The sequence below is a fragment of the Triplophysa dalaica genome, chromosome 18 (assembly GCF_015846415.1).
Source record: "Triplophysa dalaica isolate WHDGS20190420 chromosome 18, ASM1584641v1, whole genome shotgun sequence".
Classification (NCBI taxonomy): Eukaryota; Metazoa; Chordata; class Actinopteri; order Cypriniformes; family Nemacheilidae; genus Triplophysa; species Triplophysa dalaica.
This window is the reverse complement of record NC_079559.1, coordinates 2,808,655-2,834,881: the sequence shown is the minus strand read 5'-3', so window position 1 is coordinate 2,834,881 and position 26,227 is coordinate 2,808,655. Positions and strand designations below refer to the sequence as shown.

Here is a 26,227-nt window from a genome sequence, read left to right as displayed (position 1 = left end):
ACATATTAATAGTAAACTGTTCTCCTTTCCCCCGACTGTATATTTACCTACATACATTTACATTTACATGTCGTCATTTAGCAGACGCTTTTATCCAAAGCGACTTACAAGTTGGGTAAACAATGGAAGCAATTGGGTCAAACATTAGGACAACAAAAAACATAAGAGCAATAAAAACATGTCTCACAAAGCCTACTACAGTGTAGAGAGCCAAGTTTAGTTTATCTAAGCTTAAAATGTAAGCCTACATAAAAATGTAACTACAAAGGAAGAGAGAACTCAAAATACTGTCTGTCAAAAATAAAAGTTTGGTTTGGAAAAAGAAAAAATATTTTATTTAGTAAATGTTTGATTTATGTTTATTCATACAGTAATGATCATTTATACACCTATAACTTGCTATAAAAAAGCTACATTTCTAATTTCTTATGGCTTCAACAGTTTATTAAAATATCAATTAGAGTTTTAATTAGTTGTCGTATTAAATGTGATTTATTCTAAGCACTTGCTTATAACACTAAGTGTTATGCAAACTCTTTGAAGCAATATTTCATTGCAACCTGGAGAAGTATCTAAAACAGCCAGCATCATTTTAAGAATTTTGTGCAGCTTTACTGATTTATTACTTCCAAAAGCTCAGTAATAGGGAGATGTGTTGCTTTAGACTTTGTGTTGTGGAAGCAAATGTGTGCTGGAGAGATAGAGAACCAGTAGAAAAGAAATCCAAAAGCATTTCTCTGCAAAAAAATAGGCCAAAGAGCCATGGAGAGACAGAGAAAGAGAGAGGGAGATGTTATGGATCTGGAACGGGCACTCAATACAACTCACTTAAAAGGATTCAGGGCACCTTAAATATTGATTTTAAGGCATTGAGTCCTCCAGTAATCCCATCTCCGGAGCTTTGAGGACAGTATATTGCAATGAAATTTATTACTGAACGACATTTCTCAGCAGATTTACTGTAAGAAGTCATCTGAGTGCAGCTTGCTGTAAACCAATTGAGCCAGTGCAAGAATTCACTCTTTGTTGCACGGACTGGGCAGTAGAGAGGTTAAAAATATAATTTGGCTAACTTTGCTTCTCTTTTTGGGCCTTTAAAGGCGAGGGACTCACCAGTGGTGATTCTGGTGCTAAAGATGTATGTAGAGTCTAAAAATGATCCATATTCCCAAAACTGCATCAAAAGAATAAATAAATTATATAAATGTATCCATCATAACATATGTTATACACAGGGCTGTCACAATACCAGATTTTCACTATGAGGGTATTGTAGCTCAGAATACTAATAGTGCAATATCTATTAAAATATATTTTATTAAATAAAAAATAAATGTATGATATACTTATATAATTATTTATAATTTATAATTAAGAATAATATATTATTATATCTAATATGATTTTTTATTATATAAATCATTATATATTACTATAAACAATATTCTATTATATTTGAGACCTCTGTTTTATTGCTCCCCTAATATGATACTATAAAACGTTATTATCTGATATGATAAAATATTCCAACATAATTCTGTTACCTGCTACTGAGTCCTGTCTGGCTCGATCTTGGTCTCTCCGTTCTGCTTGTCATTGAGGGATTTCTGCGAGAGCCGCGAGGACATGGTGGCGGCTTGGACGACGGCCTTGAAGCTGCGCTTGCGTTTCTGCACGTTCTGCTCCGGGTGTAAGACGATGACGTAGACTTTAGGTATGTAGAGCATCCCCAGAGACACGGAGGCACTGAGACTCATGGACACGGTCAGTGTCGTCGTCTGGATGAACATCTACGTTACAAACAAAAGCATTACCATTAAAACGCTCAGGTGAGTTCTATGTTTACAAACAGGATCTCCTATCTCAGTTATTTGTAATTCCTATAGTGAGCAATCCCATGTTCCTTAAGGGCCGGCCATGGTTGCATATCAAGACGCCAAAGCCATAAGAGAAAAAATACAGCCTGCCAACAAAGAGGGCATTGTCAAACCGGAAATAGCACATCATTCGGTATTAGCAGCATGTATTTAAAAGTATCCTAAGTGGGAAGCTACCTGGGCCGTTTAATCTATTCAGGAACAGCTAAAGCTTTAATTCCTGCTGACAAGGCTTCTGGCTCAATTAAGATGTAGAGCAGACATTGTCTTTCAGGTTTTCCGAACATTCCCGTTATCAGCCACCTCCCACAGTAAACCCCTCAGAACCTCATTGGTGGGCGGAGGCGCCTTTGTCTCTGTGTCACGGTGTGTCTTTGGGAGATAGAGGGGAAAAAAGACTATTTTCCTCATCTCATCCCTTTCACTGTCTCGCATATCAAACGGCTCTTCAAAACAGAAACTGTGCGTAATACAACTTGGACTTGTTATCATGAGACCGGCAGGTTGTTGCTTACTTCAATGTCTTCGTATTAAAATGACTTCACTTCCTATCATTTTCTACTAGAGGAGTTAAGCGTTGACTCAGCTCCACTCTTTTGTTGACGGATTGGAGCGGAACTCAGAGCGCATGCTGTTGAGTAAACACAGAGATCCCGTCGCATATAGTTTCGCATTATATTTAGCTTTTTAGATGTGGAAGACTTCTGAAACTTGAATGTGCAATATTTCTCTCTATTGTAATGCATGAGCACAACGGGAATAATTTTCCCACATCAAATATCTGAGTCATATTCTCATTTTTATTGCTCTTGGGAAATTTGATGGAGTATTATTTGAAGCATCAACTTAGGTCTCTTTCACACTAGAAGTTTAGTTCGGAACGGGGCGCGGTTCACATGAAAAGACGTTAATGTGAAAGCTGTCAAACGAACTCTGGCTACAGAACCCGAGACTACCTGAAGGAGGTGGTCTGAGTTTGGTTGCTCTCGAACTGTGGCGGGGTTCACATGAATATGAAAGCATTATAACATTTTGGCTCATCTCGTATTGGCCAACGAAAATGAAGAGATATTTTAGAATGTTTTTTTTTCTAAACCACATTTAGTCTCGTTTTTATTTGACAACAATATTGCATTGTACATTTAATTATAGTCATCGTCACATGACCGGCATTTACGTTGCATCTCGTCTCATTTTGTCAAGTGAAAAAGGTTTTATGACGACCGTAATTCGTCAAAGTCTTCGTTGACGAAGGCAACACTGAATAGCACCAAATTCTCTTCTGAACTCTGAAACTGTAGACATGTAGACATTTGTGAGATTTCTGCCTCTTTTTCTCAGGAGAAATATCCGAGACGAAGATGAGATTTAAAGAAGAATCTGATTTTCTCTCCCCCTTTTTGATGTTCAGGAGACAAAAACGGAGATATTGAAGAGATCTCACCGGTGATAACATGCTCTGATTGGTCAATGGATGCTAAACCAATAAAATTTCATGCACAGAAAACACAAAATTAGTATAATATCAAATTCTGACCTTTTCTGTGGACTGTGCCGTGCCAAAGAAAATAGGCACAAACGCCAGCCAAACAATGCATGTGGTGTACATGGTAAAGCCGATTGGCTTGGCTTCGTTGAAGGTCTCGGGCACACCCCTGCTCTTGACGGCATAGACAGTGCAGGTGACCATCAGCAAGATGCTGTAGCTCAGACAACAGATGAGTGACAGGTCAGACATGTCGCACTTCAGGATGCCACGCGCCAGCTCTGGATTGGGAGGCCGCAGTTCTTCGTAGTCCACGATGGTGTGCGGGGGCACCACGCCGAACCAGACAAAAACACCCACGACCTGCAGAGACAGAATGAAGAGATTATTATTAATGCTGCAGAAGAGAGAGGAACAGATTGGATTGCTGCTGTTAGATTGATGGAGAGTAAACTGTGAGAGAAGCTGTGTTTAAGATCTTCTCCAGGCACGACTGTGTACAAGATTACCGGTTCAAATAGGCAACCTTTCAGCTCAATTGCTCTTAATGATAGGCTTTAAAGTGCTTTTTTGAGAAAACAAAAGAAACTTTTACGTCGGCTTGTTGCTTTATATTGTAGCAAAGTGTAGCTGTGGAGGGTCATCGGGTGAAAGCAGCTGTTTAGCAGTGGCGTTGGGTGGACATCTGAAATTAAATGTGAAAAGGAATTTCAAAGGAGAAAATTAGTGGGCGGGGCTTGCATTTGTCCTGCGAATTGATTGGATGTGTAGAAACAACTGCTGCATTTTGAAATAAAAATGGCAGCAGACTGAGAGTTTAAGGGGAGGAGTTAACAGATGCTCCGCCCAAGCTGTCTAGTTTATTTCATTTGAGAAGGAAAATCAATTCAGGGCGGAATTGCATTTTCAGATTTTAACTGAAGATTATATGGGTATATGAATTTTTTAAAGAAAATGACCCACATTGATAAGCTATTTACTTTAAACGATGCAATATTTTTTGAAAAAATAAGAATTGTTATTTTAAATTTCACTGGGACTTTAAGGCTCATTGGCACAATTTACACAGTTATAAAAGGAACCATTACTACAGTGAATTTTATTTGGTTTATACTATGTTTATATTAAAATACCATTTATTAAAAAACAAACTGTTTTGCCAAACGCCCAAAAAAGCTTCTCAGATTCTTGGCAGCTGTAAGGTTTCAGATATGATCTATAAAGCGTGTTTGCCAATTCTTTAATCAAAAATGTTAACATTTTCCAAAAATAATTCAAGTGCAAGTTATTCAAGCTATGTTGTTACTTTTCTCTAAGCAATAAAATGTTACTTTTGGTGTGCTGATATCATTGAATAAGACAAACTGGCAATAAACCATGTATTTCAGTACCATTTTTCGTCCTTATTTGATTTATTCATCTATTATTACTAATATTATTATTTATAATGCATGTAAAGCTGCAATATGAAATACATATTAATAATATAATATTTTTTTTAATTAAATTATATTGAATTGTTGGATGTTATTACTTTAAATTAGTGGTTTATACTTTTTATTTCAGTTTTATCCTCAAAAAAAAAATCGTATTATATGTTTGCCTCCCACTTGTTTTGCAGAGGCACTAGCTCGATTCGATCTTCAGCAAAAAACGTCTCAAATGAAACATCATCCATGGCACCTCTTCACAAAAATCTCATAAAACAGAGTGACTCATCCCCATCAGGTAAGGTGCGAAACTTTATGCTAAACTTCTGCGTGCCGTAGGAGAAGAGAACAGCAGCCAGACGGCCGGTGTGTTGCCGCTGAGACAGATGTTGCTGTCAAGAAGCTCGGTGGAGTTTCGCTCTCCACACCGCATCGGTGACGCATCTGCCAGCGAGCGCTGGAGGAGGTGCTGGAGGAGAAACGTCCTGCTGTCAATCATTCTCACCCTGACGTCCCGTTAATGTCGCCTCCCCCGCGCGCTGTTCCAAGTGAGTCATGCGCATAATATTGGGGCTAATCTACAAAAGCTTTCCAAATATTCCTTTGAGTGAGTTTAAATCAGGCGGTGTTTATCGTCACCCACAATTTTTTTTTTAGCCATTACTGAAGCTGAACGTGTCGCTTTTGCACATTTAGCGTGGCTGCCGGGTTTGCTGGCACAGGCGAAATGAAGCCAAGCACTCAACATGATGATGTGTGCAGGAAGCTTATCAGCATCTGCAGAGTCCAAACGGAACAGAATCGGCCTGTCTGGACGCTGTGGTTGACAAAACCTCAAAATTAATCAACAGAGACATGTTCAGAGTGGATTCACGATATCGTAGCTTTAGTTCATACAACCAGACTTGCCTCCATATTCCCTTCAAACCTGTTTGGTTAAACATATCATTTGAGTTTATAGGAGGTCTCTGTTGAGGTCTTCTGGTTAAATATTAATGGCTTGCCTTGTGGAAGCAACCGCAGCAATTTTTAAATAGTCTTTAAAGGTAATAAATTTCATGGGATCAAGATGCAATTTTATGATTTGGTAGTATGGACCAACACTATACTGTCTTAGTCCATATGCCAGCAAAAGGATTTAGTGTGCAGGATGAGTCCTAAAATGATAGGGTGCAAAGGGTCTAACCAGTTTTTGTGAAACAATTAAAAAAAACTGGACTGAAGCAATTTATAAAATTTCTTAATAAAAAGTAACTTCTAATACTTATACTCAAATTGTGCAAATCCATTCATATTTAACCATTTTTTCTAAACTGTAAAATGCAGTAGTGGCAAAAAGTGATCCAATGTTTTTTACTTTTATTGGCTACTCAGGTTTGATTAAAATGTGAGTATATAGTACAAAGTATTGTATTTGAGAAGTATTTGGCAAAAAGGCAAACAATAGTGTATGAGTGAATATGGGTTTTATCTAATATACATAATATTCATTAAGATTTTAACAGTTATTAAAGGTACAGTTGACCAAAACATTAAATTGTCAATAGCGGCCAAGAACTGTTTGGTTGCAAGCATTCTTCCAAATATCTTCATAAAAAAATTATTTATACAGTTTTTAAACAACTTATGAAGAAAGAATTTTCATTTATTGGGTGAGCTGTTCCTTTAAGACGTCCTGATTCTTATGTCACATACTATTTCAAGCATACTATGTGAAATAGGATGCAGCCTACATAAAGCAAAACGAAAATTATCATAAAAAACAGACACACATTCCCTCACCTGCACTGAGATCAGTACAAAGGTAATCACAAGTTGCGATGTGGGGCTGATGAATTTTGGCGGCGTGACAGACTTTTTGCCCTGCTCGAAGATGCGATAAATGCGATTGGTCTTGGTGAGCATGGCGGAGTACGTAATGGACATGCCCAGACCCAGTAGCATCCTGCGGAAAGCACACACCACCGTCTCAGGCTCCGCGATCATGAGGAACGTGATGAGGTAGATGAGGAAGATTCCCGTCAGGAGCACGTAGCTGAGCTCGCGTCCCGCGGCTCTCACGATAGGCGTGTCGTTGAAGCGGATAAAGGTGATGATGACGAACAGCGTGGCCAGGATGCCCAGAATGGCCAAGAATAGAGGGATGATGGCCCAGGCCGAATGCCACTCTAGTTTGATGATGGGGGTGGGCCGGCACGCCGTGCGATTGGGGGTCGGACGCATGTCGAAGGGACACATCTCGCAGTTCAACTCGTCGGCTTGGTACTGATAGCCATCGCAGAGTTCACAGTGCCAGCAGCAGGGCACACCCTTCACCATCTTCTTCCTCTCGCCGGAAAAACAGGGAAAACTGCACACGGAATCCGGGATCTGACGGGATCCATCGCCCCACTGCATGTCCTCCACCTGAAAACAAGATATATAAAAACAATGACATGAGTAGATGACTAACAAATCCTTATGTTTTATTTCAAATGTATGGGTAAGGTTAATGGGAAATTTGATTTGTGACCTAGAATATAATTTTAAATATTTTTAAGTATTTTTCACATGATTCATTTGTTTCACACACCTTATCCAAAAATCTTTAAAGATGTTTAAAATAGTATTCATTTTATACTCAAGGTTTAAAAAGAAACCTAAACCCATATTTTAATTTTCGTGAAATGCGCTGTTTAATAGAAGTACATTTACATCGAGTCGCAGGTTATTGGTCCATTGGCCGATGACTCTGTATCCTGGATTGGTGGTGTTGGTCATCTGGTACTGAAAGATGTCGTAACGTCCAGGAGCATCGCCGTTTTCATTAAACAGAACCGCTGTTCCGGCACTACCTGACAAACCCAAAACAAACCGGAATTAATGAAATAATCAAATCCTATCACTGTTTGATATTTCACATTTGAACAGTAGGAGACAAAGCAGGGAAAAAAGACAAACAAACACTTACAGAAATAAAACACTTCACCGTTCATGAGATACTGTCAAGATGCTATTAGAAATGATTAGGCAGAGTATAAAAAGAACAGTAAATGAAGAACGTGATATCTTGTGTGACCACAGCCAGAGATATCATGAGGAGACGTCAAGTGTTAGAAACTCTGATCACCTCCTCTTCCTGTCACTCCTTTTCCACAGAGACTCCCGAACATCTTCACTTTGCTCTAAAACCATCTGTCGTATAGACGCTCCATTCATGCATACTTTATCCTGCTGAATATTACATGTGGTGATATCTGTTTTAGTCCGTAATAGGATTTGAAAGGAATCGAAAAATAACCAACATACGGGAATCATTTATTCACTCGTTTGTCATTTCAAACCTGTATGACGAGGGTTCGTTCATACATAAGGACTTTCCTCAAAACATCTTTTTAAAAGCATAATAAAAGTAGTCTATACCAGGGGTTCTCAAGCTGGGGTACGTGGACCCCCAGAAGGCCTCCAGAATGTTCTAAGAGCCCCCCAATATCACATCACATTAAAACCGATGACCTGCTACAGTAAGCCCTTAAGACCTAAAATAAATGTTTTTTTCTTGTTTTGACTTCCTGTGTATGAAAGGAAGAAACTTCATTTGAAACTCTGGGGTAAAAATATGGACATTATTTTCATATTTTGTCATTTTTTTGCAACACAATAACGCATATTGCTTGTTCAGATGGTTCCCTCCAGGCAAACACTCAACGAAATGGTTTCAAAATGACAGTCGAAGTGCGACTGCTGATGGGAATCCCTTCACGGAACGCTTCAAAACATCAGAACAAACACAGATATATTTCCAATGTCCAAAAAACGATATTAAACATCCGAAAAATATGCATGACCAGTCAACATTAGCCGGGACTTGATTTGAGCTTCAGAAACATCAATGTGAATATGTACATTATATAAAACACTATACTTTACCAACCTCAAAAAAAACCATCTCTACAGGTGATCTTCAGATTGATGCCAATGTTTATGACAGTGAGTTACTGAAACGATGTGATGTTGACTCACCGTTGAAGTTTACTGAGCGGATGTAACTGAGCAGCATCCGTCCCTCCACCGGATCCATCTTATCGCACACGCCCGTAGCTCCCGGGCACAAATCCTGGTGCATGTTGTGTAAAGCATGAGCCATGGCATATACTGCATCGATTACAAACTGGACCTTTCCTTCCTGCTCGTAATGGGAATCGCGGTTGATGCGTTCCTCGCCTGAAACAGAGAAAGCGAGAGATTCAAATGCAAAAGTTTATTTAGATAAAACCTGCATATTAACAATTTGATGCCATGAGTTCACCCTGCAAACTCTGATGGGACTAGCTTTAGACTAAAATAAGGTCTGTGGATGACATAAGAAATCTTAAAGCCCCCGTGAAATTGATTTTTTCCTTTTATTAAAATATGTTAGCCATAAGGACGTCAATAAAATGATATGCTCCTATGCGATGACAAAATTCCCATTCTACTCTCGTCAAAGTTCTAGTCCAATCAAATCCACTTTAGAAACCCGAGTGTCCAGCCCCCTTCACTATGAGAGCTGCGGAAGCGGCGCCTCGTATCAGCCACTTGTTCGCACATTGATTATGTCCTACATGGTGAATGAAACATAATGCACAAGATGGGAGATGGTAACATTAACATTAAAGTCTTCATTTCGCATTAGTGTCACGCAAGCGGTTGCAGGTGAGGTCCTCCGGTTCAGAGACACAATAGCACGGCACTAATCATATGCGCCGATCATACACGCTAATCCGCTGAGAAAACAAAAGGTATCTGACTCGTTTCAAGTCTACACAGAATATTCAATGTTAAGGCTCTTAACATTAAGGCACCATGTAAATAACATGATGTCAAATGACATCACTGGTATCACTGATCTTCCCATTCTTTTCAATGGACTTTTACACAACTGTGGCTTTATTCCACGCTGTTAAATGCAACTTTGCCAGGCAGACTATGCCGTAAACTAAACGCTATTGGTTATTTCCAAAGGGGGCGGGGTCACTCGATATGTCTCGCACTCTCAGCATTTTTCAGTCGAGATTACGTCCACACATCAAACAATGCTGCACATTCGGTTCACTGGGACTTTGAAGGAGGCTTTTCATTTTATGATACAACTCGTTGAAGTCTTTTAAAAGTGTGGCTTAAGAATTCACATTACCGGTTGGACATGTAATTTACATTCCTCTCACCTGTGCATTTCTTCTTCTCTGGGTCGATCTTGATACCGGGACGTGTCAGCTTGCACCTGAAATCGTCTTCCCAGAATTCAGCGAACCAGATATTTCTGCGGTTGTTCTCCAGGGATCGAGAGGTGAAGTACAGGTCAAATCCTGAATGGAAAGTGATAAGAAATGTATTTATATTTACAGAATATATTTATATGCATGTCCTGTTTAATGTTGTCTTTTACACAAAAATGTTCAGTGAGTACACATGGTCTTTAGGACACCGAATGAATTTCAAACCTTCAACAGATGCTCTTTTGGGCAGAATGGTGACGGCACCCTCTGCAACCTCCTCCTGGTCCAGGATTGGAGAGCTCTTTGCCCCCCAGCTGTCTGATCCCACAAACTTAAAGTGACCGGTCAAATTTGACTTTTTTGCTGCCTCCAAAACCTGCCTGGACAAATAATAACCAAATTACGCTTATAGCAAAATCATAACACAGCAGTTAACCCCAGAGGAAAATGATAATGCTCAGATGTTGCTCTTTGGTGGTTTAGGAAATTTGAATGAGTTATCAGTTGTGTTTCGTTTAAGTTTCAAATTAGTCTCAAATGTTTTACCTAGAATTGCCTATGACAATTAAGAACGCATGAGGTAAAATAATCTGGATTTGGGTAAAGTTCATTTTGAGATATTCAACAATATTGACTGAACCGAAATTGATGTCTAGGAGAAAAAATGGAAATATTAAAGATGTCCTGTGATTTTTCTTTCTTATGGGATGTTAAAGTAGGATGAATCATACATTTTTCTAGGTCTTCTGAAATAAAGTTCAATGTTTGCTGATGTTCACATGTCATTTACATATCAACAAACAATAATTGTGTATTTTAGTCCCGGTTTCTTTGTTTCTCCTCCTAAATTTTGCTGCGTGTAAACCCCTCAGGGGAACGTGTCCTGGCGCTTAAGGGGGGTGTGTCCGGGCGTGTTCACATGCGAAAGTGACGTCAATGCATATCCTCTATTGAGAGCCTCCATGAACCGCCATTGCTGTGAAAAAATGTGTTCCATTAGAGCTGACGCGACTCTCTCTCTCAATGGCTCTGGACAGCCCCATGTATTTTGTCTAAGCCCCGCCCCCTTGTTTCCTTATTCATTAGCCGATTATTACTTCACCCCCTTCACCTGTCTTCACCTGTTTAATTTCATATGTTTTATTTTCATCATGTATATAGTTCCGGTTTTGAGTTGTGTTTTGTCCTTATTAAATAAAGAATATTTTTGTAAAGAGCTTTCATCACTTGGGTTCTGTTTCACACGTATCTTGACAGTCGGCCAATCATAAGTTTGGCTAACACAATACATCAAAATGTTTTAGTTAGTGACTTTTAACTAAGTTTAATGAATAAGTCACTCAGTTATACGTTTGATTTCAGCCACAGAAATCAGTTCTGACAGTTCAAGCGGTGCGGGCGACAGCTCCTGTTCACAGGACCGCTTTAATGAGGGAAACTTCATCTGCGCCGACGTCGTCTTCATCATGAGCCGTCAATGAGCTTGTCGGCACAAACCATATGGATTAGAGAGAGGGTGACACCCAAACACAAAGACGAAACTGTCACTCACAAGAGCGGACGCTGATAGCAAAGTATTGTCTCCACTGCTGGGGCTTTCATGGTTCTTCTGAATGAGGTCAAAGATGGAAAATGACAAATCACATAATGAGAAGAAAAATACTGGCGGGTGGGAATGAACTTTCTGCGTTGTTCCACAATCAAATTCACTATTACAGACACTTAAACAGACTTAATTGTGATTGTGATGACATCAGACCCTAAAATCCTTCTATTTCTATGTTTGAGAGCACGGGCATCGTATCTTTTTAGGTTTGTTGGTCTAGAGCCAATTCTATTTACATGCAGACAGAGCATGTGTGATGCAGTGCACATCAAAAGACAAGCATCCCATATTGTTTTATTGGTACATCAAAGGCTGTTTCCTCTAATCACGTTCATTCTGAACACAGATGCCTGTTCTCCGTTCACCGGGCGCACTTTGCATTTTGCGGTGCCGTAATTTGCATTTGCATCTATTCTTGTGTAAAATCACCCCTAACTGTTGAAAGAAATAAAAGTGAGGTCAATCATATCAAATAATCCAAATGCGTCCCCGCTGCCAGCGAACCGTTATCAAATCTGTGGAATCAGTCTGTTTACACCACAGACACAGATGGACGAACCAACACATGAACGGAGTGTTCCAGACACAAAAAACACTATGAAAAAGGAATAGATATATTCAAATGCAGCTGCTACAAAACAAATTCTCTGGACATTTCATATAAAAATGCAACACCGCCTACGCACATAAAGAGCTCAATGATACTAAAATAGCAATATTCCAGGTTAATTCAAATTTATGACATTTTTCTCTTATTTTGTGTTAAAATATACAGACAATTGTAAATGTAAACTCTTTGGGTTTTTTGTGCTACCATTTTAATTGTAATTTTTAGATGAGAAAGCTTTTCTAGGTAATGCACTCCTTATTTAAATTTTATTCAACCCAAAACATTTCTTCAAGACTTTGGTGATCAAACGTACTTTTATCCATCACTTACTTGATGTCATCCTCATGGGCGAAAATGATGACACCTCGGGCGTTGGGGGTCTCCATTAATCGCCTAATGATCTTGTCAAACTCTCCGGGTTTGGGCTCTCGTGGGATCTTCAAAGACTGGGCGATGCACAGACCTCCTTTGTCAGAGAGACAGAGACGGACATGCATTCTGAAATTTTTCTCTCTCCAAATGTGCCTCGCTTTCTATTTATATTAATGACCGCCATGAATTTTTGGCAGCAGATGGGTATAAATGCAAGTAGCTGTCCTAGTCCTGTTCCTCTCTGAAACTTTTTGAGAGATAACGTATTAATGGGATGTCTAATCTGGCACTATATAATTATACTACTTTGTGCTTGATTTTTCATCAGCCTGCTTTACGTCTGAAGCACATCAGAATTGAAAGTTTGCTGACTGTACCTGCCTCTCGAGAGATCTGAACGAAGGCATCAACGCCGCTTTCGCCATAGTTCCCCTCTGATGCTAAAGTGGACACGTAGTTCCAGCCCAGCGCCTTCACGATGTCGACCATAGCTTGGGCCTGGTACGAGTCTGGCGGTACCACCCGTGAGAAGAAGTCGTAGCGGTTATTGTCGCTTAGTTCAGGAGCTGTGGAGGCATAACTGATCTGGGGGATCTAGAAGACAAAGAGGAGAGATTTGGATAATATTATAAACATTATATTTGATGCTTGTGTCCCTTCACCTAAAAGGACATACTGGTCAACCAGCTTCAGTCAGAAAGACCATATTGGCCGGCTAGGTTCACCATAAAGACCATACTGGTTGAACAGCCTCACCAAAAGATTATACTGGTCAAACAGCATTGACAGAAAGTTAATACTTGTCAACCAGCTTCACCGGAAGTCTATACCGGTCAACTAGCTTCTTCAGAAAGACCATACCAGTAGACTAGCTTTAGCAAAGACAATACAGGTCAACTAGTGTTACCAAAAGACTATATTGGTCAACCAGATTCACTAGAATGACCGTACTGGTCAACCATCTTTACCAAAAAGACCATACTGGTCAACCAGCTTCACCAGAAAAAACATACTGGTCAACAAGCCTCACCAGCAAAACCAGTGAACAGTAAATCGTTTTTAATCACTGGTCTAGATAAACATGTTAATGCTATAATATCTTATAAGGACGCTTGCCCTCACATATGCTTCACCAAGGGATTGATAAACCTGGATTTATAATGCTCTTTTTTAGCAAAGAACTGGAACTATAAGGTCTTGGCATGTGGCTGAGCTCCAGGAGCAGACTTACAACAGGTAGATGGATGAATGAACACACCATTTGACAGATTATCTGTGAGGATTAGAGGGGTTTTAGGTATATTAAGTTAGGCTGAGAAGCAGATACAGCGGGGACTAGGGTGGGGGTTTCTCAGCCATTGATTTACTGCTGCGTTGCTCACAACCCTCACAAATGAGACTTAAGCTCAATGTTAAATCCGGCACATTTCAGGTGTCACACGCAATTCAGGTCAAGGAGTTGAAGGTGGTGTGTTAAATAAGTGACCATTACTAAAAATGAAGAGCCTTGCAGTTGCTGTATAAAATAGTAATGCCAACGTACTTTGAAAACTTTGATACTCTGTCCTCAATCTATAAATAAACATGTCTAAAAGGCAAAACAAGTCAGATTCTGCCTCAACAAAACGGCAAGTTTAAAAGTAATAGTGTAAATTACTCCACCCCCCTTTGGGGGAACACTTTGATTCCCCGGCTGGATGGGATGCAGGTTCAGACACACAAAGGTGTTTAACATTCTGCACTTGTTCGTGCACATCAGGACTCTACTGTAATGGGAATATTCACTGCCACCCTACAGAGACTCTATGATCCAAATCCAATCTTTTAATCACAGTAATGGTTCCTGCCTGCCCCTGATCTGTGCCTGTGTGTTTAGCCCATGCATGTAGTATGTGTGTGATTATGTGCCAGTGCTTACGTGTCTTACCATACCGCTCAGTGGGTAACATGAAAATATACATATTAGATATCATTCATTTTCTAATGGATTCTTCAGAAATATGTTTAATGGAAAGCAAATAGACAGCTCTGATTCAGCCGTCTGTTCCTTAAATGTTACTCATGAAAAAAAGACCCCAATCACCTGTCTCTTCTTGAGTAACCATACAATGACCATACTAGTCAACCAGCTTAACCAGAAAGACATTCCTGGTCAACTAGCTTTACTGGAATATCCATCGTAGTCAACCAGCTTCACCAGAGAGATCATACTTGTCAACTTGCTTCACCAGAAAGAAATTATTAGTCCAGAATAAATCCCGAAAATCATCCTGCCAGGACAAGATAAATCTGCCAGCAAAAGTCAAAGATTTAAATATAAACTCAAACGTTTCTCATTAATTCTTTTTAATGTAAATATATATGAAATACTACTAATATGATAATTAAATCATTAGATTTCTTTAAGCTTTTAGGAGAAACTATTGAGACATTAAAGCCAGAGACTATGTCCAGAAAAAAAATACTTTTTAAATGTATACGGAAGTCAAAACATATAGATATGACCTCAAATATTTACCTCCAAGATCAAATTATGCTCTTACACCGTATCTAAACCAGATGCGACAAGTTTGGCCAAATTTTAAATCATAATGGGTTCTTGGGTTCTATTGTCTTTCATCAAGTTTCGTTGAGCTGCTTTTTGATGCTCTCGACAGCGATGGTCTGAACGCAAAGTAACTGTAAATCAACCGTTTTTCTTCTCAGAAATATATTTGATGAGAAATGTTATAAAACAAACTTGACACTTTAATTCAACACAATTGGTATAACTAACTTATCTCCAATAAGTCTCCTGAGCTCAGAACGATCAACCTTTGAGCAATAAAATGCTCCTTTGGGAGTTCATCCTCTGTCCATCCTGATGTAATTATAGGTTTTCTTCAAATGACCCGAGAGCAGTTCAAATGAAGTTTGAGACGACTAAATCCCACACGCGCTCCTCGCCAAAGGCGTGTTTCTGAATCATTGGTTGAAGCCCACAGCTACGGTTTTGTTGATTAATTAGACACAGCAGTTAATGAGAAGCTTTGAGCCAAGACTGAGGCTCCCCAGACAAACATTTGATAAAAACATTTCTCAACATGCTTATCAAAAACAAGTTTTCAAACATATTAATCTTAAACCAAAAGCTAGTGAAATGTACAATATTTGTTATGAAATATTCACATTTATAATTTAAACTCTTGGTTCAGGCATTTAGTTAATTAACTGCTCTTAAAAATATTTAATACACAAAATGTGATTATGTAACCTAATGAAGTAAAATAGGAAAACAATTTCCATATGAAGAATGATCTAAAGTATAGGCACCAAACAGAGACAACAGCCCAAAATCTAGCAACTGCATAAGCACATGCACAAAAACACGTCTGAAATCGCATACTATGTCAGTTCGTACTAAATTTGAAGAAGTACCTACTATCGACCGTTACAACCGTACGTTCTTTATAGTATGAGTGGGGGTAGTATGAATACATTTCGGACATACTGCATGATCCACCATGTTTTATTGTCAAGTGACACGTATGTTCCCTGACCTATGATGTAATAACAACAACCTTTGCGTTGGCGTAAATAAAAACTTAATTTAGTCAAGTGAAATTCCTTTTTGGGTACTTGCATTTGAAAATGGACATCCTGCTTAAAGATTTCCGCTATTTTTTAATTTATTTTGACATTTGACCGTTGCTTAGCTCCCGTGGCATCATGGGATAGAGAAGTGTCCCTCCGATCCACACTCACAAATTCTCGCCTACTGTTTTGTGCATGCTGAGGTTTCGGACATACTTTCCATGACTCTCGCCTACTATATAGTATGAAAGAAGGCGATTTCGGACACAAGGACTGAGAAAACATTAGTAACCAAAATCAACCCTAGCACCTGTATAGCAACATATAGACCACTTTGAAAGATGCAAACACTGATAGGTAATATGCACAAAAACACTCACATCATATAACACCTTAAAAATAATTTATGTTATTTAACTTATTGTAAATGACACCCAGATTTTTTGTTGTTGTTGCTATAATACAATTGAATATGTCACAAGGAACTGAATCATGAGAATCCTCAAAGGTCATCTCATAATTTGCAGTGTTTGTTATGATGTGTTAATGATGTCTGTTTGTCTCCTGGGCAGACCTTGTATTTAAGGTCTTGTCCTAACAGTTTTTTGCATCTCTAGGGTATATGTGTCCCTAAGTAGTGTGACTAAGTACAAACTGCTCCCCTCTCTCTCTGTCTCAGTATAGAGGCAAAATTAATGACACAGATTTACCATAAATTTCCTAAATCAGACATGCATATGGCTAGCTTTTTGAGCAACTACTTTCCCCAGTCAAGGTAATTTTTAATCATTTGCTAAAAAAAACATTCCAGACTACCAAAGTGAAGCTCTTTCTCCAGTCTGTGCTGTGCCATCTACTATAAAACATATGCCAAATATTGTGTATTGTGGTTCTAACCATGATTTTTGCTTTTACACTTTAAAAGAAGTGTTTGTCTGTTACACCTGACAGCATTGGATGCTTTTGAATAAACAACATTAATTGAACCCAGGAAATACACACATGTTGTGTTTAAGGCATGATGCACATCTAGCAAACAACAAACGAAAGGAAGATTTCAAGTTAGCCATTTTTCCTGCAAGTAGGAAAGACCAAAGCACTTCACACAGAGAAGTGAAAATTGTACAGCTGACAGCCAGATAATGCAGTGTCTCAACTCATAATAATAGCAAGTGACACAGGAAAGTTTGCACAAAAGCGTTCCCTCAAGATCAAAAATAAATAGCCACGGTTTTCTCACTGCCTTACAGACATCCGAGCAATTACTGACCATTTACCTCCAAATAACGCCAATTAGAGGAAACTCGGACCACAAAAGATTCCTGAGGAAATCGTGTTTCTAAAAAACGACTAATATGATGATTATTTATTCACAAAGAATACTGTAGAAATCTTTAATCAAAACATAATCCCACATTGACCATCTTTAAAATGACTCATTTGCAGACGGCCGCCTCACAAAGAGATTCTGCTCTTGAGCAAACTCTGACTGTCAAACATTCGTCACTGTGATTTGAAAAGGTCCTGTGCTTTTCTTTCTTTATCACTTTTTGAACGGATGCCAGAGGCTTATTGTACCAAAAGGTCCTGTAATTGTGCAGCAAAGAACTGCTTGATGTGTTTTCTACACCGCGAGTCTGCTTAATGGCTCAGGCTGAAGAAGTTTTAGACACCAAATAAAGTATGTGAAGTAAGTAAATGCTAATGCTCCTAGACACACAGAGTCTCAAATTTACAATTGTAATACGCTAAAATATGTCCGAATGCATTCGTAACGAAACCCAAATACGGCACAAGTTGCATTTTCTTTTTTTTCATTTTCTCATAATTAAGTTTTCTTATCAAGGCCTTTTGAAGGGATTTTATATTTGGGATTAATGACACAAGCATTTAAGGACGAGTTTATTGCTCTCTGATGTACTGCTGTTTGTAACCAAGCAAAAAAAGCACTGACCTCGCATTTGTGTCTGGTTTATGTTTCTGCCGTAAGCTGTGTCGTACTTTACTGTACATGTTTGGTGAAAACACAGAATTTCAAACCACAAGTCCTCCTTTGAAAGCAAAACATGCAAAAAAACTCCTTAAATAATTTGTGTCAGGTTTTAGGACAGACTAAAAAAACTAAAAAAAATGCCTCACAGGGGAGTCTTGGTGTTCACAGAAAAATCGTGTAATATTAATGCTGCCCGGATTTCTGTGCCGCCAGTTCTTCCACCCTGTTTCCTCAATCTGTTCGGATAATTAGAGGCTCAGAGAAATATACTTCGGGCTGTACATAAAAAAAACACTTGTGTCAATGTCAAATGGACATCCGTCTCACATACTGTAACATTCACTGTCACATCCGATACCTTTGGTGGGAGACAAACATCTCAGTATGCCTTATAAAACCAGGAGTTAAAGATGGTTTTTTATGCCACATAAAGACAAGATGTTAAAAAATTAAGTACCTAGAGCTGTTTCATGAACTTAAGCACTAAGTCTTATCATTAAAAAAACATGCGGTTTGCTACCGGGACCCATGCAGCCGGAGCGGCCACAGAGACCTTCACTATAACACAACTGCGACCTGCCAAACAGCTTAAGTGTTGAGACTTCTTTCATAACAAGGTCTGCAATGCACATGAGAGTGTGTGGTTCTGAGAATCACACATGATAAAGGCATATGTATAAAGCAGCTTTTTCTCACAGGAATTTTTAACTATTTTACAAGATGTGAATCACACAATGAGACACTGACTCTCTCTGAAACTTTATAAAAAGTACATGCTTTTCCATCACCAGCAAAACACATACGTCTTGCAGCGTAGTGGAAGTGTGTTATTTAATACACAGCCCGATGTTCCTTTCCAGACACACAGAAATAAACATGAAGACAACCCTACAACGTCACAGAACACAAGGGCCTCAGACCGATGGACAGGTGTTTGCCATCAGACACATCAAAGAAATTTCCCGAACTTGTGCTCCCAATCTGTCTCATGATATTTTCATGATATTCTGACACATCAAACAACATCGTTACAATCCGCCGTGTAAAAATATCTGCGTAATAACAGCCTTTTCGTATGCAAAACATGGGCTAAATGAACGTTTCGAGTGTTTGAGACCGTCCCAGGCATATTTAAGCAGCACAAAACAGGACAAATGGAAAGACGCGGCTGTCGAACCTTTGTACATGCTTCACTGAGCAATCTGTAGACTGGAATAATCAGTCTTAGTGGTTCAACGCTTCTCATCATACGAACGCAAAATAGTCAATTTAATGAAGATACACGGGCGCAGGTCCGCTGTACCTGTGCTTTTGTTCTGCATCCGTTTCAGACTCTATTCCACATGTGTTTAATTAGAGGGTGGACTAGCGACAGCTGTCCCCACAGACTGAGCACATTGTTTCAAAGCTTCCTGTCATTTAACAGCACAATAGGAAAAAGTCCTGTGAAATTGAAAGGGATATTGTGTTTTCCAAATGAAATTGAAAAACGAGATGTATACAGACACCTTAACCTGATCGCTTTTGGCTACATTTAGAAAACCATACGTGGTAGCATTATGGTACACTGATAGAATGAGAGATGAAAAAATACCATGGTAATGTATGAGTGCAATATTTATACAATATCTCTTGCTGTAATTAGGCAACCATGATTTAACTGGTCTCACTAATGTACATTAGTGGCCAGGGGCGGACTGGCCAGTCGGAGATTCTGTACCACCGATGGCCAGTCGGAGATTCTGTACCACCGACGGCCGCGACCAGGGGCGGACGTGATTATAAACGTGGATGCACGCAACGTTAAGGCATTAGCGGGTCGATTATGTAACGATGAATTATGACTGTTTTTCAGAAAGGAACATTGCACTTTTAAATTTGTTAAATACTGTGTTGTCAAAGTAGACAAGCACTTTTTTTATTTGATAGATATTTGCAGATCCAGTGGCAAACATAAAGAGTTTCTAATAATAATGATTTGTTGTAAAAAATCTAAATCATGAAATATGGAGCTACGAGCTATAAGAAGGACAGCAGCGATTTATTATTAAAGACGTGTTAGAAATTTTCTGTGCGTGTTGTGTAGTTGTGCTTGGAGTGTAAATTAACACACACAAACAAAATAATTCAAGGCACAAGAGAGTGAAAATATTACTACAAAAGATTATCAACAGCCTGTTAATAACTGGTAAAAGTGTAAAAAATGTTTGCATATTCATTTTCTTTTGTAAATTGGTGTAAAACCATATATCCGAACGCTGTAGTTTGCTATTTTGCCAAATTATTGTTTCCAACAAATACCGTAAAAAATTGTGTTTTGTCAATTTGTACCATACACCTAATTTTTTGATCTGAGGGGCAATGTTGCGCAAATATGCCCTCTGAACATCATATCTGGCCACAAATGCAAAAAAGTATGGTTTAAAAATGTAAGAAAATTAAAATTCACACCACAGCTCCCTGTTTGATATTATTCTCTACAAACAGTGCTTCAAAAATTCTAAATATCTTGTTTGCGATTTAACAATTTTATTCATGGGTCCCAATCCAGGATCACCAAAGCTCTTTAATACTAAATAATGCACAGTGAGAACTCACATGGCAACACAACATTCACTTAAGCTTATTTGGGATTGTATTAAGAAAACACTAAACAGAAAAGCCATCTCACTCACTTGTCCTGTTCTATTAGAGAAGAACGAAAAAAAGCTGTATTAATCTCTCATTCGGTCGACTTTAATAAAATCTATTTCTCATTTCACCTCACACAAGAGAAAAATAAACCCTCTATATGTGCTATGAACAATATGGTAGCCTCTCATTCCTCTCCAGCTGTAAGAACTACAGTATGTAGGAAGGGATTTGAGTCTCGCAGAACCGTAGGATATAGACAACGAGAGCCCTTTCAATGAGCTTACACTCGGGAGGAAAATCACTGCATTCGTCACAGAGATTTCTTATTTCTCTGAGTGCCAAATGCCAGCGAGACTTGTGTTCTCAGAGAGAAAAGAGTCCAGCTGAGCTGAATGATGGAGACACCAAATCCTGGCCATTTGGGAGAAACTTGGAGCTCTTTCAGAATGTACAAAAACAATACTTTTTCAAAACTCCTAGTTTTGCCAAAAGTAATTTCCAGTTGGGATATAGGGTCCAATTCTGGTCAAGCTTTATAAGATGCATGCTTCTAGTTGTCAATAATGCCTTATCGAAACCAAGTCCATGCCAATCGTTTCTGTTTTTTTGCTGTAGCCAAAACCCCCCAAAAATTGGGAATATGGGAATACATGAATTTAGTGATCTTAGTCCAAAGCCTGAACTGTAGATCTATCAACAATTACACTCGCCAAAGTTTCAGGCATGTATTATTTGACTGAAATTCAAAAACCATATAGACAATTCGAGAAGTTGGAATGGAATAGCAGGGGGTGTTGAAGCTTTGCATGTTTGCATGTGGATCATTTAAATGATCACTGCTAATGAATATGGCATTAAAGTTTTCGACCAACATGGCGGACGTCATTGTAGATGAAGATGAAACATTTGTCGCCACAACATGTGGAGCTTTGAACGGCCTGCCCAGTGCTCCTTTGGTCCAGTCGCTCGCAAAGCCTTCCTTTTAAAACTCAACACCATCACAGTTTGATATTACAGGGATATCCAAAAAGAAAACTTCTGTCATGATTTACCTTCCCTAATGTCGTTACAAATCCATATGACTTTTTTCTGTGAATCACAAAGGTCAAATCTTTGCTCAAATTGTTTGAGATGCACCTTGAATGAATCAGACAATAAATAAACTTGACACTTATAGTTTACACAAGTTGAATGGATGAATGATTAGTTTACAAATTTTGTTCAACTCAATGACTCAATGAGATTAGTGATATTTGACTTCAGAAAACTTTAAATATATTACGGAAATCATAGGAATTATACAGAACATTTCTATAGCAGCTCCGGTCCCCATTCACTTTAATTGTGATTAAAGTCACCATTATTCAAAAAGTATGGAGAATAATATATTCCTTTTTGATTTTTCATAATCATAGCATATTTAAATTATGAAGATGAGGGCAAATTAACCACCATACCTTTGCCTTTAACAAAGAACTGCAGCAACAATCTGCACAAACTACTATTGCAAATTTTAACAATAAAGTTTGGCAAAACACCCCACAACATAACAGAGCGCTTTAGGGAATAAAAATCATCATAAATGCATGCTGGATTTAAGACAAAGCTGAACTAATTTTTCAAAGACCTACAGGATAGAAGAGAGCCAGAGGACGACAACATGATTACTTGCTCTCTCTAAATCCTTATTGTCAATTAACTGCTTGTCCTGGCCCACAGGCGTCAAGATCCTGTCAAGCGTCCATTTCCAAGCAGATTGGCTAGTATGGTGGAGCAAACACATAATAAAAGGAACAGTTCAACCAAAATTGAAGCATTTGTCATCATTTACTCTTATGCCAACTCTGTATTGTTTGTTGGAGAGTCATTTTAAATGCCAAGCTGTAAAAAAATCGTCCCTACAAAAATCGTGAATATACAGCCGTTTTTCTGAATTTACCAATATGTGGTTTGGTAAAATTATCATTTTTGTTTCATTCTGTGAAATACTAACGATATCTCTCCCAAACTTCAGGTAAAAAGATTGTTTCTATTTGCATTTATTTGCAGAAAAACACTGGAGAAAGTTATTATTGACTGGCGATATGCGGTATTTCTTTTCAATATGGCTCAATCACAACACACACCACCAATGAATGGTCTCATAAAAAGCAATGTTGTTTGGCATCAGGAAAGTCAGACAGAGAGAATCCTTTGGTTGCATTAAAAATAAGCTGCTGGAAGTCAGTAAATTATGTGATTTTTGAGTGAACCGTTAATTTTTGAAATAAAACAATTTGTTTTTTGCCAAGACAGACATATTCCCTGTTCAACATCTTTTGTTGTGGCTGAACAACATTCCTGTCAAACACGCTTTTCTAACCTATCCATTAACAACCAGAGTAGGTTGATGTTGAAATCATCTCTAATTTAACCTTTATATCTGAACAGCTGATGTGTTATTGTACCAGAAATGGCCAAGAAATATTTTCTACTTGGCAAAATTACAGTACACTTTAGAAAACACTCACATGTACAGATACAAAATGCTAAAAGTCCAAGTCTATAATATAATTATAGACTTTGAATCATTTAACTTCTTCCTTAAATATGACACTACAGGCAACTATATTATGAGTACCAAAAATTAATAACATCACAGATATTTGATGTTTCCTTCATTTGCATAAATGACAGCAGCATTTTGAATTGCATGGACTGACAAATCTCATGATGTTTTCTCAGCATGATCTGAGAACGTCTTAAAGAGCATGTCTCAATTAACGACATGAAAACTAAAAAGGAAATCTGTCACAAATTTCCTTACTTAATAAAGTGATCTGGAAAGAGTACAGAATCTTGTTATGTTACATTTTTATGTCACAACCTTTATCAAAACCTAAAATTACATTTTGAATGTGCAGACTTTTGAGCTTCACTTAACTTACTCACACACATTAATCTCACCTCAAACAACCGCAGCACATTGGCCACCATGATGGACACCGAGCTGCCCGATGCCCCTATCACGCCCACCACGCGCTCTGGCTTGCGTATGATTGGCAGTTCACCGTTGGAGCAGCGAATGTCAGATGTGTCTTTCTGAATTAGCGCTTGGACAAACGTGAGGGACTGCTCTAGCGCATAAGTGTCCCTAGAACACGTGTCGAGAATCCGAGCCCCGAGCGTGATGTTGGGAAGCAGTTCGGGGTCGCTGTTGATCTGGTCCAGTGCGTACAGCATGGCCTCCATACGATGGATTCCTTTCTCCTTCTTGATTTCCCCGCACGCGACTCCCGCAGGGCCTCTGGCGTGGACTGGAAAAAGCCCCCCCAAGGTGATGTCCCCAGGGATCTTGATAGAATGTGGGTGTGTTTGTTGGTGGGCCCAGGAACATGGGCTCAGCCACGCCCAGAACATCCACAGGAGGTGTGGCCATGAGATCCAGCTTGAAGCCCAGATCATCCCGACCAGACGGCCTATCGACAACGGAAGTGTGTGTGATGTCATGATGGCAAGGACTCCAACATTCAGGGGTTCACCCACTACCTGACCAACCTGTCAGAGATAAAAATAATAATATTGTGAGCAATAAAGAATAAAGAAGAATGGCGTTGTGATATCACAAACCATGTGTGTTTTCCGTATTTGCCATTTCTCAAATGTCTTATTTTGCTTTCCAAAGAAGAAAAAAGGCCATACGGGTATTGAATGAAATGTGGGTAAATATTATATGACATCATTTTTATTTTTGTTTAATCCGTTCATTTTAACACACCATCCCAATCACATTTAATGTATCTCTTGTAATCGGACTATGTAAACTCTACAGACCATCCTGCAAAAATGAATAAAACAGCTTCAATTTCTACTCCGATCAAAATTGATTCAAGTTTCATTCATTCAGAGTGCATTGAGCTGGCATGTGCTGGAGCTCCACAAACACCAAGCGCTCTGATGTGCAGCGATTGCAAGAGCAGCTGTGGAACGAGAGCCCCTCGAAAGGGTTTAAAGGTCAGAGGAAAGACTGGATTTGATCAGAGAGCAGTGAGAGAGCACACAAGACAGAGATAAAACTACAGAGAATAAAAGCCTGTGAAGGACTGGCCAGTAGCTAAAATTTACATAGAAGAAAAGTGATGTTGCGGGTGCATAAAATGATGCTCAGATGTATGACAATAAAGTCATCCAAAGATGATCATCATTTCCACCAAATCTCAAACTAAGGTATTGTGTTTAATGTCATTTTGTTGGGAACATTATATCTTATACAATTCTGGAACAACTGTATCATTTGGCAGAATTATTTGGTACAATGAAAATTTTATGTTTCTATTATAGACGGTTTCATTAGACGAATGTGCCTGGCCTGAAGTTTACTTCCAGTCTGTGTTCGTAGTTTGGTCTGGCTAGTGGTTTTAAATACAACCATTTATATTTTCTTTTATTTACATTATAACTTTTATTGTATTAAATAAACATTTTGTCGTGTAAGTTCCAAACGGAAGTGAGCATCCCTATGCCCTACTCCTTTCGAAGGGCTCAGCCCTTGAAGTGAACTCTTTGAAGGGTGTCTGTCTCTCTTGTTTAAGTTTAGAACTCCTGTCACAAAGGGAATGACTAGCCAAATGTTACCTTGACTACGCCATATGTGCACCCTGAATCCAGCGTTCGGTTGTTTAAAATAAACAATATTTTTACGATTTCTTGTTGAATATTGTTTAGTTATGTCTTTTAATCACCTTGCTTTTTCACTCTACTTGGTCTTAAAAAATGTAATATGTGATAAAGGAAAGTATCTTTTATTAAGTAGCTATTATTAAACATATTAAACTAACTTATCTATAAACTAAATTATCTTATACTATATCTGAACCATCTTAAATAATATTTACTGACAAAAATTGTGTAAAAGACTAACTTATTGTACTTACATTTGTAGGTAACGTTAAAGTGCCGCACCATATTTGCTTCAAAATGCTTCGCGAGACATTGTAATCCAAGATCACGTGATCACAAATGGAACTCACTTCTTTGAAGTGTACCCTTCGCTACCGGACATCTGAAACTGCCCTTCACGAAGGGATTCAGTTGAACACTTTAGTTTGAAACGCCCCTACAAACGGTGTCCGCTTCAAGAATTGCTCTTCAAGGGCTCATAAATGCCATTTGAAAAATGCCCTTAAGGCTAAAATTCACTACAAGACTTTTGCTCAGATTTTGCCCAGATTTTCAGTCTGGACTTGTTGCAGAAAGTCTGTGCCAGTCTGCAGATTGTATCAGTAAGTGTGTTTCTATCTGAAAATTTCAAAATATCTGCAAGTGTATGTTGTATAGTTAAAAAAAAATCTGTTCAGATTTTAAAAGTCTAGTAGTGTATTCCAGCCATTATTCGCATTGAAGCTAAGCCAAGTAACGGGTCTTCTACTG

General features: G+C 38.6%; 1 protein-coding gene across 3 annotated transcripts in view; it reads right to left on the bottom strand.

Annotated features, from left to right (window-relative positions):
• Positions 1 to 26,227, bottom strand: part of grm6a (glutamate receptor, metabotropic 6a) — a 32,821-nt gene that overhangs the window by 2,734 nt on the left and 3,860 nt on the right. For 2 of the 3 annotated variants that reach the window (XR_008909517.1, XM_056772826.1), the window contains exons 2-11: positions 23,765 to 24,355; positions 12,996 to 13,212; positions 12,577 to 12,712; positions 10,256 to 10,410; positions 9,980 to 10,120; positions 8,796 to 8,996; positions 7,488 to 7,627; positions 6,576 to 7,199; positions 3,415 to 3,726; positions 1,545 to 1,790 (exon numbers count right to left, since the gene is read on the bottom strand). Coding sequence is in view for 2 of the 3 variants with exons in the window: in XM_056772826.1 (XP_056628804.1) it covers positions 1,548 to 1,790; positions 3,415 to 3,726; positions 6,576 to 7,199; positions 7,488 to 7,627; positions 8,796 to 8,996; positions 9,980 to 10,120; positions 10,256 to 10,410; positions 12,577 to 12,712; positions 12,996 to 13,212; positions 23,765 to 24,307 (2,712 nt within the window). In the remaining variant the exon portion in view is untranslated. The remainder of the gene's footprint in view (positions 1 to 1,544; positions 1,791 to 3,414; positions 3,727 to 6,575; positions 7,200 to 7,487; positions 7,628 to 8,795; positions 8,997 to 9,979; positions 10,121 to 10,255; positions 10,411 to 12,576; positions 12,713 to 12,995; positions 13,213 to 23,764; positions 24,356 to 26,227) is intronic. The other variant, XM_056772828.1, reaches the window with a different exon arrangement.